We start from the raw sequence: 16,963 nt of genomic DNA on the forward strand, positions 1-16,963 counted from the left end.
CCCAAATTTTATATACGGAGCACGATGCTATATGCTCTGGAATATCCCTCTGGTCACTTGGGGTCAGTGTCCTGAACCCTCACAGGTTCTTGTGCAACCCCAGCCCACTCACAGGTGGAGTAAGGAGCTGAAAAAGCCTTAATGCTGTGTAAGAGCTCCTCAGCAGTAACAAACACATCCCCATGTTATCAACAATGTTTCCAGCACAAAATCTAAACACAGCCCCATACCAGCTACTGTGAAGTAAATTAACTATCTCATTCAAAATCAGCACACCTTTTTCTATAGATCAGCAGTGCTTCCTAGTTATAAGAAGGATTTGAACAAAACCCACACACCATAGCATGTTTTTAATTCCTTTTTAGTATGATCTTCTCTGAATAAGGTGCTTTTAGTGACACAGTCTGAAAGAAGATTCCTTAAAGGCCAGATGTCAAAAAGATATTAAAGAGTCAAAAGGCTTTTCAAAATGTCAAGTCATTAGTTTTAATTGGCATTAGGGAACATATTATGAAAGACTGGAGGTCTGCTCAGTGTCCTAAGATATAACAGATGTTGGTAATGATATCTAATTTCCAAAGTTGGAGAATTCTCTGACAAATGGGCACTCACAAGACACAGTTTATCTGTGGTAGATCATACAGAAGAATGTGCTGTGAGTGCCAGTTTCTTTTCATTACACTATGTTTTCTGCAGACTTCTAATGTAAGTGAATTTAATCCTAGAGCCACCTGCTATTAATGGGTGCTGCATTACCAAAGAGAGAACTAGGTGACTAAATGCTGGCTCCTAGGTATAAATATGTGCAAAAAAGTCAGGGACTGTAAGCCCAAATATTGGGCTGCTCAGGTACTGAATTTCTTCAGGAACTCCCAATGACAAGACAATATCAGGGGCTTGGACTTTGCAGCACTGGGCCAAACTTAATTTACAGTAGCTCACTGTAGTTTCCACAAGCCAAGAGCTGTATGGCATGTGGTACACATCTAAAACACAAATAACATGAAATGCAGGGTGAGCTCAGGATGTGTCCTGTGTGCTGAGGATCATGCTGGTCCAATGCTCAGGGTGCCTTCTTCAGAGCAAAACCTCTGGTCAGAAATCTGGAATTGTTTGCACAGATATTAGTCTAGCATTTGTTACCGTGGGATAGAAGAGGGATGGGAGTCACAGAATCACAGACTGGTTTGAGTTGGGAGGGGTCCTAAAGATCATCTCATTCCAACCCCCACAGTGGGCAAGGACACCTTCCAGTAGACCAAGTTGTCCCAAGCCCCATCCAGCCTGACCTTGAACACTTCCAGGCATGGGACATCCACAGCTTCTCAGGGGAGCCTGTTCCAGTGCCACATCCAGGGACTGCTACTGATTCAGTGCATTGTTGCCACTTGCTGTGTATTTGTTGACCACAGAAATTCAGTAGTAAAGAGTAGCACAGTTTTCATACTCAAACACTGCTGAACATTAGGTATGGTGGGAAGGTATCTTTGCTTGGCACTCAGAAATTAAAGCAATTCACTAACAAATGGGCTAGCAATACCTGGCCTACCAGTATTTTTTCTTGCCAGATGAATGGCAGTACAGTGTAGAAATAAGCGGTCCATGTGAAACCTAGAGCCTGCTCTGATCCTTTCTACCCTCATCCTGCATATTAAATATGGACAAAAACATTTACCACAGCAGCACTGACTCAGTACACTCTGCCTTTTAAAAAGCTCCTCACCTAAGATTCCCACATAATTAGGTTATCCCTGTAAACCTGGAGAAGTTTTTGCTCAGCTCAGAGTTGCTCAGATAGATCCTGGAAAAGAAATCAATGTCCCAATGGGAGCAGGGTTGCTGGGCCAGACTGCCACCAGGCACTTCATTTTCATGAAATGGAAAACCAGCTCATGCCTTGAGAACAGAATGCTAGTTTTTCTAACAAAAGTAAATCTTTGGTGGCTCACCTAAGAGAGAAGGAAAGACGATTCATATCTTCACTTTCATGAATTGCAAATTTAAAAACACATCTAAGATGAATGAGTGGGAATAAAACTTGTTCTAGTGAGCCCTATTCCTCAGTAATTCCCATTTGCTAGGAAAAAGGCAAACTCTCTTATCAGGGAGTCACTCTACGGAAGAGAGCCATTTTCCCAATCAGAGTGTGAAGCATGGCCTACTCAAATAATTTATATTTTACCTTTTTTACAATGCAATAATGAATTAGCTTTTTCTGCATTTGTAATGAGAGAATAGAACAGATGCTCAGGGCTTAGTTCAGGGTGATAAATCCATTAAGATAACCTACAGAAAGTTGCTGCTACAGCAGTTGCTGCCAAATAAGTGTTCATTCAATTTTCTGTTCAGGCTTTGGGTACTGTGTGGAAGAACCATCAAAGTTCTTCACTACTTTGGGATAAAAGGGATAAGAAATCACACACAAATTTGTGGAATGTATTATTACTGTCTGTATCACTCAAGGAACTTGGATGGTATGTTATGGGGGATTCATAGGGCAATGCAGGGAAATAACCTGGATTTGTTGCTTCCCAATAGGTGCCCCTGAAGATACACATACTCCATATCAGACTGCATGTCTACTTTTAGTTGAACCAATGTCTCAGTTACAGAGTTGAGTTTTCTATCAAGGAGTGACTGCAAACTATTTAACTTAGAATTCATGCCTTCACTTGTTATGCAAGAAAATTCTCAAAGCATTTAGAATTCTAGAATAATTTATACTGGACAGGACCTATGGAGGGTATTTTGTCTAATCCAGCTCAAAGCATTTGTCACAGTGGACCAAACCTGCAGGTCTCTTCCAACTGGAGCTATTCTATTCAGTCCTGTTCTGTTCAAATTCCACCCTTAGAATCCAAGAGAAGGCTCCCACTTAAGCTAGTCCACAAATAAGACCTATTACTTTCCAAAACAAAGGTTAGAATAATCAGGTATCCTATAGCTAATGATTAGCTAAAAGAGCTATTAAACCATAAAGCAAACACAGTGAGAAGTAGTGTGTTTGTTATTTCTAATGATGTCTGACCTGAATCACATCAGGCTGCTCCATAAATGAATCTAAACAGAACCCATAGATCAGCTTCAGGGAGATCTGCATTCAGTCTGTGTGTCTCTGGAAACCAGCAGTACCCTTTTCCAAGGTACTTTGACAGTTCTGCTTCTAATAAATTTTGCCAAAATCGCTTTCTGTCTCTGGAATTCAGCATCAGAGCACTACCACATATCTTTAGATAGTGCTTCCATTCCATTTCCACTTTCCAGTGGAAACGGTACTTCCATATAACAAGAGTTTATTGTTTCATCATACCTGAGTGTCTAGAGGCTGGCTGTGGAGCTGTTTCAAGTCTATTAAAGAAGAGAGAAGACTCTGCTGAGGAAGGATGTGAGGTTCCTGAAGTGTCTCCTACAAAAGTATTGAGGGTTTCCATGGAAAAAACAGAGCCCCCCCACAGATACAATCCACCACTGAAGGGCTTATGCCAAACCCCTGTTCTTCACTCCCCAGGCACCTGAGAACACAGCATCCCTAGATACAACAGGTCCAAGACAAATTGTTGCATGGTGAGCTCCCACATGTTTCAGTGGAACCTTCCTGTAGGAGGGGACATACCTTAGGTCTGACAAATTGAGCAGAGGAAAACCAATTACATGCAAATGCTTACAAAATAAAATCACCACCATTTCAGTGTTTTCTGCCATACATGATAATGTCAAGGGGCTTTATTAATAGAAGCTGCGTAAGCAGAGGTTTGAATTTGAACAGGGTTTTTTTTCACTTCTGCACCTCATTGCTTCCTGGCTGACTGCTCAGTATATGCCAGCATAGGCATTACGTGATGCTCTGCTTGTCCCCACAGCCATCAGTCAAGACACAGCCTGAGCTGGAGCCCAAAGAAATACCAGCAGGATAGTCTGGACTGTGACTGCTTCCCTCTTCCCTCCTGCTCTCGCCTACACATGTGATGCTGCTGCTGCCTCGGCACAGAGCCACACTATGGGAGGAGCTGAGGAGCCTCTCCCCATCTACTCATGTCTAAGGGGACACTGTACCTTGGTGAGTGACCCTTCCCTGGGTGCAGCTTGTGTACATGCTGGAGACAGGTGACGTTTTTAACAATAAATCTGCTGAATTACAAGTCAGGGAAAATTTACTTGAAAATTTACATAATGTAGCTAGGGGAGATTTTTAAATGCTTCCCCTTGTGCATAAGGGAGGAAAAAAAAATAGGAGGAAAATTAAGTAACAGCTTAATTGGCTTTCAGAACAGTCTATGGGGAGAAAGGCAGGCCGGATGTCTGCCTAGCTACACGGCTTGGTGTGTGCTGTAACCATGGGAGGCAACATTACAGGCATGACAGGACAATGATTTGGTTTTTCAGCACTGAAGATCTGAAAAATGAATTACCTCCAGCTGGGGGGGTTGTTTTCCACTTGAGGAAGACCTGTCATGCTGGTTTGGATGACTGCAGGTCAGGCTTCTGTTGCAGGGGAAAATGGAGGATTTTCTGCTGCTCTGCCATGCAGCACCTGAAATGTGCATCACAGCTGTTGGGATGAATGGGATCTGCCTCTTCCACCACCCCCCTCATTTAAATCAAGGAGTGGCTTGTAGTGAGCTGGGTAACTGAGAGGATGATAAGGCTTGGGCTGATGAGCCTGATGCCTTGTGCTTCTGCTCCCACTGCCCCCCAGGCACCCACTTCCCTTCTTCAGAACCTGAGGAAAGTGGTGCGGCAGCAGACCTGTGTTGGTTGAGTTCCCACTGCCTCGAGACTGCTGTATTTTGGGATGGTACCAGTAACAGAGACCTGCAAGAAAGATACTGACAGTTCATTTTTATTTAATTTTGTCTTTTAAAAAAGCACCAGTTAAATCAATGTCAATCACATGAAAACATGCAAGTTTCAGGACTAACCACTTTCTCTCACCCTCCTTCATTTCTCAGATAATTCAGGGAGAACTCTATTGATTACCTGTCCTCCTCAGGAACAAACACCATCTGAACAAGGTTAAGACCAAGAATGTAAGAGAAATGCCTCTTTTCTACAGCTGAACTGGTGACAGAAGCCAGGAGTGACACCATCACCTGCTATCACTTTCTAGTCTTAAGCCACTTGCCAGAACTGGGGAAGTGTCAGATTGTGTCTCTCCTCACCAAAGGCTCCCTAACATGTTCCAAGTCCCTCCTAAACCATGACTGATATAAGATGCCATAGGGGTAGAAAGTGTTAAGAAACATCACAGGATCATCACTTCCCAAAATGGCTGAACATGGAAAAATGTTGAACCTCTGCCTACAGCATGGATGCTGCCTTCTGCCAGCAGCAAAGTGGGGTGGCAAAGCCCTTTCCTCCCTGTCAGCAGTACTGCTCTCCTGACAAGTCACAGTCCTGAGGATTCACAGGCATCACACCCCAGGATTTTTATCCAGGTAGCCTGGCTTCGCTCCACTGAGTCTTATTACACAGGACAAAGCCGTAAATCAGCTGTGTGCCCTGCTCCCCCTGACACTGCCAACAGTGTTTGAACCACACAGGAGCCTTGCTGATATCCATCCTTTGGTGCAATACTCTGTGGATCCAAGCAGAGGCAGTGATTACAGCCATGGTACTGATCAGATGCTGTGTTGGACGTCTTCAGCTACCGTGGAACTCACTGTCTTAGGCATAAGGATGGTTCAATACAAATGTATATATATAGGCTGATCACACAAGACTATTTTTTGGTTTAATTTTAGAACTGGGCTAGAAGAATTAGATTAAAAGAAAGTAAATTTGAAGTAAACATCATTGTTAGCTTTGTTATCCAATGTAATCAAAACCATTACATCCTTCTGAAATGATGAAATGATGAACTAATTCCAAATCAGAATTGGAAGAAAAACAAACAGTAGCATTAATGCTCACCCTAGGAAAGTAACTCGTGTTTAGGTCTACCTTTTAAGGGTGGGCTGCCAAACTAACACACGTCTCCTATTACAGGTATATTTATAGGCCAAGCCAAGGCAGCTGTGACTGCACATCACCCCACGAAAACAGGAAACCGTCAGATGGCACGGCCCCTTCTCCATTCCTCGATCAACAGCGCTGAGAGCAATGCCTGTAATGCGCATCTAGGACAGCAAGAGCGCTTTTGCATGCAAGTACCAGACCCGTTCTCCTTAAAACCAGCCTGGAATGGCTGCAAGCAAATATCTCAACAGGACTTTGTTATATTTACGGCTGCAGTGAGTGCTCATTTTTAAGCTGGTCTCTTTGCCTCTCGATAAGAAGTGATTGAAACCTTTACCTGCAAATGCTGCATCGGCATTTAAGCGGGTGCTTTACTCATTGCCTTTATGAGGTCTGATTCTTTAGGTGGAACGCCGGGATTACACAGGGCAGGCGTCTTTCCCGGGCCCGCCCCGCAGCTATGGCGGCTCGCCCGCTCGGGAGGATGCTCGGGAGCTGCCGCCTGCTCCTCCTGCTCCGCTCCCCGCTGCCGAGCGCCGGCTGCGCCCGCGCTGCGCACAGAAGCACAGGTACCTGCCGCAGGGGGAGAGGGCATCCCCGCGCTCGCCGTCTTCTGGCCAGTTAGGAAAGGCTGCATTAGCATGCTGTAGGTTTTTGTCTTAAACTGGCAGGTTAAGCTCTAGGTATTTTTGGTTAAACTATAATTTTCAAATTCGTTTCCCCCTGCTCCTCCCCCACCTCCCGCCCGGTCTCACCTCTACCTTGCAAGAGATGAATGCAGGCAAACATTCATTCCTCGGGAGCTGATTGTTTTTCAAGGATCCTGTGCTGATAGGAGACGGGATAGGAGGTAGCTCCCCATCTCAGACTTTTTGATTGGGAACATACTAAACTATTTTACTTTCTATTTTTCAGCTGGTCTATTAATTCTCTGCCAATCCCATACCACCATAAGTGGTTTTGGTGTGTACAGACTCAGAGGATATGTTGCTGGAGGTTTGTTTGTTGCACCACAATGGGCAACTTCTGCTCTGCTCTTGTGTGTCCTTCACTAAACTATATCCCCATTTCTCTTGGGTTTTAGGTGTTGCTTTCTTCCAGTCCCCCTTCTTAACATCACTTGTCACTGGGGCCTGTGGAAGTTGCCAATGTTCTACAGCCCACAGATAAACATTACTTCTAGTTTCTGAGGGTTTCCAAGAGGTTTACTAAGCCTTTTAGTGATCCCCAGGGAAGAAGGAGCCCTGGCAGACCAGCAATTATCCTGTGCCAAGGCAGAGGGCTGTGCTGGGAGAGTGGGTAGTACCTTGGGTCATAGGTGCCCATTTCCTTTACAAGCCTTCCCAAGTGGTTTGCTGGAGCTGCTCTCTGGATGTAGCACATCAAATGGAAAGCAGATGCAAAGTCCTGCGCTTGCCCCTGCTCATGTCCCTGAACTGCCCTCTGTGCTTTGTCTGTACCCATAGAAGCTTTGGGAGGACCGAGATCATGATGGAAAGCATCAATGGAATCTAAGCTATCTTACTAAATTATCTTTCTATATCTAATTGAAGACACAGGCCCCCTCACTAAACAAGCTGAAGCAGCTGCTGCTACAGACTGGAAAAAAAAATTGACTCCGGAGCAATTCTATGTTACACGAGAAAAAGGAACTGAACCGGTGAGCAAAACTGCTAATGCTATGCAAGGGTGAGCCATCTCTTCTGACTGCTGGGCACAGGAAAAACCTGCCTTGGGGAGCTATCACCACTCAGTTTCTTCACAGGATTTCCCCTGCCTTCCTGTGGATGAAAGTTAGACCCAGCATACGGAACAGGATGGATTTTGTTCTGACCCAGACTGTTTTGCAGATGAAAAAACATTGCGCATTCTTTTCATATTTTATTGGGTTTTTTCCTGGGATACATTGCTGCCAGATCAAACTAACAGTTGTTTGTGTGGTGGGAGTAGAGGCCCCTCCAGAGGACAGGGAAATCATATTTTTATCTTTTTTATGACCATATATAGATTATCCATGTAAATCTTGAACACAGCAGTTCCTTCAGGAGATGGGCTCTCCCTCAGGTACCAGATCACCCACCCACATGTCCCCATGTTTCCTCCTTCTGTGAAGGAAGCCAGGTAGCATTGTGGGTGGAGTGTTGGTTGTCCCTAGCCCAGAGCCAGGACTTCTGCACATGGAGAGCATGTGCATGTGAACTGTACCCAAATTCATGTCAGTTAAATAAGGATCCCATACCGGACCATGCAGGAAGGAGGAGAGCCCCTTTGTAAAGCCATTTTAAAGTTGTGGCAGTCTATAGCAGGGCCCTGGCCTTTGGGATCCTGCACATTTCACCAGTTTCTTGGAGGTCACGACTCCATTCCTGATACCTGGATGATTTATGCATCTGACTGGTCTCAAAGTCTGTGGGAGTAGGGGGTAGTCTTCACTACTAATCCAAAGGCAAACTCCCCTTCATTTCTTTGGGCTGCTAATGTTTGTTCTTCAAAGCCCCCCTGCAAAGCCTCCTTTTTATGGTTTTTCTCCTGTTTTGAATCTGATTCCTACATGCTTCTTCCAGATGGTGAGCTTTTAAAGACCTGCATTATTAACTTCTCTTTTTTCCTTCCTATTTTAAAAGCCTTTCAGTGGGATCTATCTGAATAACACAGAATCAGGAATATACTGCTGCGTGTGCTGCAATGCCCCCCTCTTCAGGTAACATCCTCTGGATTTTGCAGCATCTTTAACATGTACTGATTGTGGCAGGAAGGGCAATGTGTTTTCATGAATGACATAGAAAACATTGGTCAGAAGAACCATCCCCTGGTGCCCAGGTGCTGTGTGTAAGTCTTCCAGGTGCCTGTGGTGACACAGATACAGGGTATGCCTTTTTCTTGAGCTGATGAGTATTGCCAGTGGCCAGCACACAGCAGTTACACTGCAGTCTGCCTGTTTCTCCTGAGACTTCTTTCTGGTTGATAATAATTCTCTGTTTAAAAGGTCCTTAAGCCACAATCTGCTGCAATATACATGTATTTATGCATGAGTATCATTGTTTTTGCTCTGTTCTTGTGCTCTTCCATACTTGTCTTCTGCCACTCATGCTGCTGGGCTGGAGAGACCTTGGTCTGCCTTTGTCTACAGTTGTGATGTTTTTATTGCTGGGTCCCTCACACTACAGCTGAGACCTTCTCTTCACCCCCACCCCTTCCTTGTTCCCTAAATTAAATTCCACTATTCTTGCCTTTTTGGCTACATCTACTTTTTAAAGCTTGGCTGCAAATGATTGCACAGTTAACCTCTCTGCTCTTTACAATACTATATATTTTGCAACTTCATTAACGTCTAAGTAAAAGGAAATAGAGTGCCTTGGAGTAGGATGTGCAGAGGGTGTTCTGTTCTCTGTAACTGAATCAGGAAGGACAGTTTCTCATATTTTTGGTCTAGAAAATAGCCCTTATTTATTCCCAACTGAGAATGAAATGTAGCTGATTTAAAGGATGAATCACAGAGCAGAACTTCACATGGGACGCTACAGATCAAGAGATCTGGATAGTAAGAAAGGAGGGGGAAATGCAATGGATGTATTGAAAATAAACCTAAACTAAGCAATTAAATTATAATTGTGTAAATTACAATTAGTTTTCTTTTGGTCAAGTGCAGAAAACTTGTGTTATGCAAACATGGATTTGCTTAAATGTATAATTTCCTGTAGAGGTTTGCTATGAACAGTTCTAAATAAATTCATTTGTGATGTTAGCTGAGCACTACAAAATATCCTGAAGATAAATTTAAAACCTAAAAACACCTCTGGAAAATTCAGGTAAATTAGAGAAATTGTAAATTAATAAACTGTGGAAGAGTTCCTTCCATTCCTTCAGATTTTCCTTCAATTTCAGCATCATTGATATTGACAGGCCAACATGAAGAGAGACAAACACTAGAGGGAATTGCTTCTGTTGTTAAACTAGTAACAAAATAGCAATATAACCAGTCAGGCTGCCCTTTGCACTATTCAGCTCCCAGAGAATACAAGCACTTTTCTTTGCAGCACAAGATAATGCTAAGCTTCACAGGCCAAAAAAGTCAAGCTTTCAGTAAAAAAAAAAAAAAAAAAATAATAAAAGCCTTGTAAGAAAATTGGGAACTATTAAATGTGAGAAATCATCTGAAAATATATTTTCCATGCAGGTATTATGCTGTTGAGAACACAAGCAATGAGGGGAGAAATGGTATTGGGTGAGAGGAGAGATTCATCCATCATATTTATTTCCTAGTGCATTAATTTTTGTTTTTTTTTCAAATGCATTAGCTCATTAGCTACAGGTAAACATGACCTATTTCTTCCCTTCTTTGAAACATATGTGTATACATTTATACCAGAATTTATTACCTTCTGCTACCAAATATACATTTGAAAGAGTTGGAAATACATGGAACAAACCCCTAACCTTTATAGATAGCAAATTGTAGTGCTTTAATGAAATCTCAAACCTTCATCAAACCATAAACCTACAGCTGAGATTCATACAGCAAAAAGCACTTTTTAGAATTATCTGGATTCCATCCAGGATGACTGAAATAGGGATCAAAGTAAATGGCATGTGCTGGAGGAATGGTGTGTCGAGGTCTAATCTAATGCATATGTTTAGGGAAAGTCCATTTATCCATAAATTAAGTGGTGAAATACTTCAAAGGACAAATATGAACTTGAACAGCAATATTTTTGGGTACTAAAATGTTTCTATTTGAGAATCTAAGTGACATTACTGTTAATAAAACCACACAGAGACCATTTCTCTTGAGAGCTAGTTTAACAGCTCAAAAGACTGTTCCTTTAGCAGTGGAAAACATCTAAAATAAGTATTGTGAGCAGTATGGAAGAGACAGTCTTTCAGGGTCAGATTCAAAACCACCACAGTGTTAAAGACCTTCCTTGACTCTATGGGTTTTCAAAGAGTATATTTGTATCTATGTGTGAATAAACATAACAATTCCTGTATAAAAAAAAAATAAAAGAAAAATAGAGTTTTATAGAAAAATAGAGTTTGATAGAAAAGAAACAGAACAGATGTATGTCAGGGAAGCTCAGGACTCAGGTATGACTCCCCCCCAGGTCATTCTTGGGGACTCTGTGGCTGATAGGGACAGTGTTCATGTGGCTTTGTGGCAGGGAAAACAGGGAGCCTTTGGCTGGAAAGAAACAGGAGCCCTAAGTACCTTGATGTACAAACACAGAGTCTGCAAACTGCATTTGCTTCAGAGCAGGCTACTCCTCTGCTGTGTCCTATTTTTCTCCAGTTTTATGGAGAGGAGGGGAAGGAGAGCATTTCTCATGGCTATTTGTGCATTGATGTAAATGACTAAGCAACAGCCCACACAAAAACTAGCCTTTGGTCATTATGTGCTAGCAAATCCTCTTTTATTTCCACTGCTGCCTTACTCAACAGCCCCATACAGATGATTATAAAAATGCTGATTTATGCACTGTTCTTTGGGTTGGATTTTTTAACCTTTTTGTCCAGTTTGTTTATCTTTCTAAACGGCACTGCAATTAATTTTCAGATTTTTCTTCACCGTGTGAATAACCCACCAATATATACGTGATATGTATTATATACTTTGTTTTAAATTCTGTCCTAACTAACGTTTCAATTTGTATGAAGATCAAGGGCTGCTAGTGGTGCTGATGTCTCCATCCACCACTAGATGCCAGTAAAAGCATTGGGTTTGTGAAACTGTGAAAAAAAACATGAGAAATTGTGAGGAAATGGTTGTGGTGAGTCTCCAGACCACTTATCTGAGAAGTATGTGAACCTATAAATCATATAATTTCTTGTTCTAACTCATGCTAGGTTCCTCTTTTATAAAAGAAGGTTCATATTGTTGTCAAAGCTTGCACAATTTTAAACAGGAGGGATTATCTCGTTTCTGTACCAAATCCCTAAAACATCTTTTGATCATATTTACCAGTACACTCCAGGTTTTAATACGTAACTGAACAGTGTTGGTCACCCTGGATGTTAACAGGAGGCACCCACAAGCTGACATTATGTTGTGCTGTTTCTTATGGCTGCAGTTTTCTCTCGGGAAAGGTAGATCTTTGTGCTGTGAGGATTTGTCATTGGTTGATTGATGGTTTGAGCAAGGCTCTGTTTGATTTTCCAAACCAGCTTGATGGCTTACTGAGAGACAAAGCCTCTATCATCATCAGGCATGAGCCTAGTCTGGTGGGCCAGCCCAGCCTTTGTCCATTCTTTATTTCTTCTTGTAAACTCTTTTCAGTGAGATTGCTGGATTGGGCCAGGCTTCAAACTGCAGCTCTGTAGGTGTAATTCAGCTAAACACTATAGCATAATGTTAGTATAACATAATTGTCAGAAAAAAACCCCAAACTTTTCTAAGCTTTATAAAACACTAAACTGTCATTGAAATAGAAACAGTGAAGCAAATTTTCCTGTTATGAGCTGATTGAGAATTCCCTTTGGAAAAGAGTTTCCAGCAGTTTGATGCCAATGAGAAAACTTCTACTGTTCCAAATATTTTTAATATTGGTACAACACAGGACTGAGGCAATTGAGCCAATATTCTTTACAGAAGGAGACTCTTTTGTAACATCTCTGTTATTAATTAACAAGAAGATCTGGTTTCCACTATAGCTCAGAGAAGAAGTACAATTCTGGGACTGGATGGCCATCTTTTTCTGAGGCTTATGGTACTTGTGGCGGAGATGAAAGTAATACCAATATCCTGAGACGACCAGATAACTCACTGGGGTCAACTAGAACTGAAGTCGTCTGCAAACAGGTATGTTTATTTTGTAGATGATACACAAAGACAGAAAGCAGGTAAGTTCTCTTTGTGCTCATGAATGAATCTGCCTAAATGCAGCAGTAAGAATTACAGTATTACTGGAGCCATTCTTTCTCAGTCTGGATGAAGAAAAGTATGTGACTGAGGAAAGCAATGTGTATGTATAGCCAAAGGCTGGATTTCAGACAGAAAATTTACTCAAGGTATGCTGCAAGGTGTGACAAGAGATGGTAGAAGAAACTCTGGAATAGGGTCCATACATTTGGCCCATCACAGGGACAGTTCTTCCTCATTCAGTCTTGCTAAATATTTGCTGTAGATGTTAAAATATGCAGAGGTTGAGACACCAGCCATTAAAGCCATTTGCAGCCATTACTATTTGCCCTGCTGGGTGGTGGCTGTGCCCTGCATCTCCACAGCTATTTTCTGTGGATTCCTTTGGCTTCACAGAAGCCATTCTTCTCTTTATTCTTGCTATTTTGACTCCCTCCGTCATCTCTTCTAGACTAGAAACGTCCAGTTCCTTTTTATGCAGTGCTTTTTAGTGTGCTCATCATTCTGTTGCTTTGTTTTGCATTCTTCCCAGTTGACCCTTTTCCTTCTTGAAGTAGATTGCAAGGTTGGACATAGCACTGCAGCTGGCCTAGCCTACAGCAGGGGTTAGAGGCAGTTCAGGTGTGTAAAAATGGTGTTCCTGTTCTTACAGCTTTACCTTTACACAGACCATATTACACAGACACACATTTATTATATATATACTTGATATAATACCCACGTTCTTTTTCTAAAGAACTGCCACCCTTAACCAGTTCTTCCCAACTCTGTTTCTTACTTTTGTTAAGGTATAAAAGTATGTGATTGAATTTAATGAATTGTATCTTGGATTTGTGTTTTTTAATATATGTGTGTGTGTCTGTTTTTGTAAACTGTTAAGATTGTTAATGCTGTCCTTCAGTGTGCTTACAACAGGCTTAGGCACATCTGCAAATGTAACAAGAATTTGCAGCATTATCTTGGAAGAGTTCACGTTTGCAGCCATATGCAGCAAGCACCTTCAAGAACCCCAGCTGAAGACCTTCCAATTTTATAATGTCACTGATAGCTATACTGTGTCTAACTTTTTCACCTTAGTAATTTGAGAGGGGAATACTCAGTTGATTTGTGAGAATGACCTACAGTGATTTATTAATTATTTTGAAATTTTCATGATATATTGAGGTGTCTAATACTCTCATTTATTTCCTATACTTGCTGGCACCTTTGTAGTTTCCCTTCTGGGATCTACTTCTGGGATCTGCTTGTTTGGGGGCAGATACTTGCCCACTGACAAGATCTGATTCCTTGTCACTCCCAAGGACACTCTCACTCACACAACTCAACAGTGATTTAATCATGAATGTTTCTTAATTCAGGATAACACAGTAGGTACCAACATAATGTTGGTCCATAATCTCAGTGGTAATAATGCAAAGACAATGGTTTCTGGTCACCAGCAGTGCTCCCCAGGGCTCAGGGCTGGCACCAGTTCTGTTTAGTATCTTCAGCAATGATCCACATGAGGGGATCCAGGGCCCCCTCAGTCAGTCTGCAGACACACTGAGTTGGGTGGGAGTGTTGATCTGCTGGAGGGCAGGAAGGCTCTGCAGGGGGATCTGGACAGGCTGCATTGATGGGCAGAGGCCAGAGGGCTGGGGTTCAACAAGGCCAAGTCCCCGTGCCTGGTCCTGCCCTTGGCTCAAAACAACCCCTGCAGTGCTACAGGCTGGGGCAGAGTGGCTGCAAAGATGCAAGTTGGAAAAGGACTTGGGGGTGCTGCTCAACAGCAGCTGAACATCAGCCAGCAGTGCCCAGGTGGCCAAGAGGCCAATGGCATCCTGGCCTGGATCAGCAAGAGTGTGGCCAGCAGGACCAGGGCAGTGACCATCCCACTGTACTCGGCACTGGTGAGGCCACACCTCGAGTTCTGTGTTCAGTTCTGGGCCACTCAGTTCCAAAAGGACATTGAGGTACTGGAGAGAGTCCAGAGAAGGGCAGTGGAGGTGGTGAAGGGTCTGGAGCACAAGTCTGAGGAGGAGCAGCTGAGGGAGCTGGGGATGTTTAGCCTGGAGAAAAGGAGGCTCAGGGGTGACCTTATCATTCTCTATAACTGCCTGACAGGAGGGTGCAGCCAGCTGGGGGTTGTCCTCCCAGGCAGCTGGAGACCGGATGAGAGAACAGGACATCAGGCTGTACCAGGGAGGTTCAGGCTGGACATCAGCAGGAATTTCTATATGAAAAGGGTTGTTAATCATTGGAATGGACTGCTGAGGGAGGTGGTGAAGTCACCTTCCCTGGAAGTGTCCAAGAAACAACTGGACATGGCAGTTAGTGCCATGGTGGTGGTCAGTCAAAGATAGGCTCTATGAATGAGAGGTCTTTTGCAGCCTAAATGATTGTTATACTGTAGCAGTACAATAATAAAATGGTAATAATTTCTGTTGCAGTGTGATGCCCATCTAGGCCATGTGTTTGATGATGGACCCAAACCTTCTGGGCAGAGGTTCTGTATCAACAGCATTTCATTAAACTTCAAACCAGGCTCTGGGCAGTGAGAAGTGGCTCTCTCTGGCTTGCAGAACATTCTTTCTCTGCTCATACAGCACACTTGTGAAAAACTCAAATTTTAGTAATTATGCTGTAGTAGCTTTGTTTTCCAGCTGTTATCATTGTTGATAAAATACATATTTTTGTTGTAACTCTTTGGCAGTCTGTCTTTTCATGGTTACTGTGGCATGTTGATCTGCTTATTGTATTTTTTAATTAAAAAAAAATAAATCTGTGCAATAGTTCACATTCCTAGGTATCATCATTAACTGTAGGAGGCTGCTGAAATGAGGTGCTCTCCTGAACCTGACTGCCTGTTCTGAGCAGTAGTTGTGGCACTCAGGAACACAGATGTACATGGCTGATCATGGCAAAGCTTATACTTCTTTAAAATCATCATATCCTTCTAAAGAGAAGCAAAAATAACATGAATCTTCAAATAAGGTCTGAGGGGCTTTTTTCCCCCTGGTGTGAGAGACCTTTAGCTGAGCCAAGTGACTTTTCTGTGAACCCATAAAAGCAAAGTCCTGAAGGAGGACCTAATTAAAACTATTTCAGGCAATGGAACCAGTGGAGACATGGAGTCTTTCTTCTTTTAAATCAATTATTTTGATTCTGTGTCCAATAGCAGAGTTGAAATAGGATTTGCTCCAGAAACATCTCTTACAGCAATTATATGATAATAATGTAATGATTTGTGTAATATTTTCAGACTTCTGTTATCACTTGTGTATTTCAGAATCAAAAAATAAAAATGACTATGGAAATTCCTGTATATGGAGGAAATAAATCAGCATCAAAAACCAGGCTTGGTAAAGCGTTGCTTTTGATGCCTTGTCTGTTCTTCCTTGTACAAGTTTGTAAATACTTCTGCATTCACTCAAGAGCTGTCATTATGGTTTGCCCTAACAGCAAAATATGTCTGTTAAATTGAGCTTTCCTTCCTTCAGAATTTTTTCCAGAGAAAATAATCTCTGACTCAGAACATCAGCCTTACTAAACTGGCTGGGTTTAAATGCTTCCCTGCTGAGAGTTACTAGGCAACATCTCATTTGGCTTTACCTATAACAGCCTGTTTCCACTCTCCCCACTTTAGTTGCCTCAGTGATAAAAAGGGTGTGTTCATTTACTAGTGTAGTCTTAAAGCTGTTTAATGTCTTCAGAAAATGGACCTCTACTGCACTGAATTTACTTCTGCTCCTTCTGTCTTGGAGCTCTGTAGTTTTTCATTCTCTTCTGCTTTCTACAGGAGAGCTCTACAATTCCCTGACATCATAACTCTGCAAGTCCAAAAACATCATAGAAACAATGATCGCTACAGCCAACCTAAACCAGAATGGCAAAAACCCACCAGAGGTGTGAAGCAGCACAAGTGAAGCCAACACCTGGTGCTTCTGTTTTTATGTAGTGTCACAGCAGGTGACAGTCCCATTGCCATCAGAGGTGTCTGCTAACAGCACTAACAGGCTGCATGTGCTGCATCATGCTCTGCCTCTCAGGGTTACCCTTGCAACCTGTATCACCTGCTGTATTTTCTGTCTGCTCTGACCAGGCTGTGCATGCCCAAGCTACTCAGGTCTCTGATGGCAAGAGTCTTCACAGGTTGTACAGAAATCACTGCCTTTG

The 16,963-nt window shown here is 42.6% G+C and overlaps 1 protein-coding gene and 1 long non-coding RNA gene across 10 annotated transcripts in view; one reads left to right on the forward strand and one right to left on the reverse strand.

Annotated features, from left to right (window-relative positions):
• Positions 1 to 461: 461 nt before the first annotated feature.
• Positions 462 to 6,946, reverse strand: LOC111924141 (uncharacterized). 5 transcript variants are annotated; one of them, XR_015278763.1, is made up of 5 exons: positions 6,717 to 6,946; positions 6,293 to 6,568; positions 4,747 to 4,812; positions 4,410 to 4,531; positions 462 to 3,406 (listed from the first exon to the last, which is right to left on the reverse strand). It is a non-coding gene; the product is annotated as an uncharacterized LOC111924141 (long non-coding RNA). The 5 variants fall into 5 exon arrangements; XR_015278767.1 differs by having other exon boundaries at positions 4,747 to 4,826; positions 6,293 to 6,565; positions 6,717 to 6,917; XR_002861487.2 differs by having other exon boundaries at positions 6,293 to 6,565; positions 6,717 to 6,911.
• The window catches only part of MSRB2 (methionine sulfoxide reductase B2), a 44,516-nt gene continuing 33,569 nt past the window's right edge, over positions 6,017 to 16,963 (forward strand). For 2 of the 5 annotated variants that reach the window (XM_086860693.1, XM_086860675.1), the window contains exons 1-5: positions 6,091 to 6,230; positions 6,361 to 6,524; positions 7,509 to 7,615; positions 8,580 to 8,656; positions 12,601 to 12,748. In XM_086860693.1, the coding sequence (XP_086716819.1) occupies positions 6,181 to 6,230; positions 6,361 to 6,524; positions 7,509 to 7,615; positions 8,580 to 8,656; positions 12,601 to 12,748 (546 nt within the window). In that variant the 5' untranslated portion in view covers positions 6,091 to 6,180. Of the gene's footprint in view, positions 6,231 to 6,360; positions 6,525 to 7,508; positions 7,616 to 8,579; positions 8,657 to 12,600; positions 12,749 to 13,688; positions 13,948 to 15,237; positions 16,160 to 16,586; positions 16,644 to 16,963 lie in introns of those variants that run through there. The other 3 variants (XM_023920176.2, XM_086860697.1, XM_086860679.1) reach the window with 3 other exon arrangements.

Source organism: Cyanistes caeruleus, chromosome 1 (genome assembly GCF_971803275.1).
Source record: "Cyanistes caeruleus chromosome 1, bCyaCae1.hap1.1, whole genome shotgun sequence".
Lineage (NCBI taxonomy): Eukaryota > Metazoa > Chordata > Aves > Passeriformes > Paridae > Cyanistes > Cyanistes caeruleus.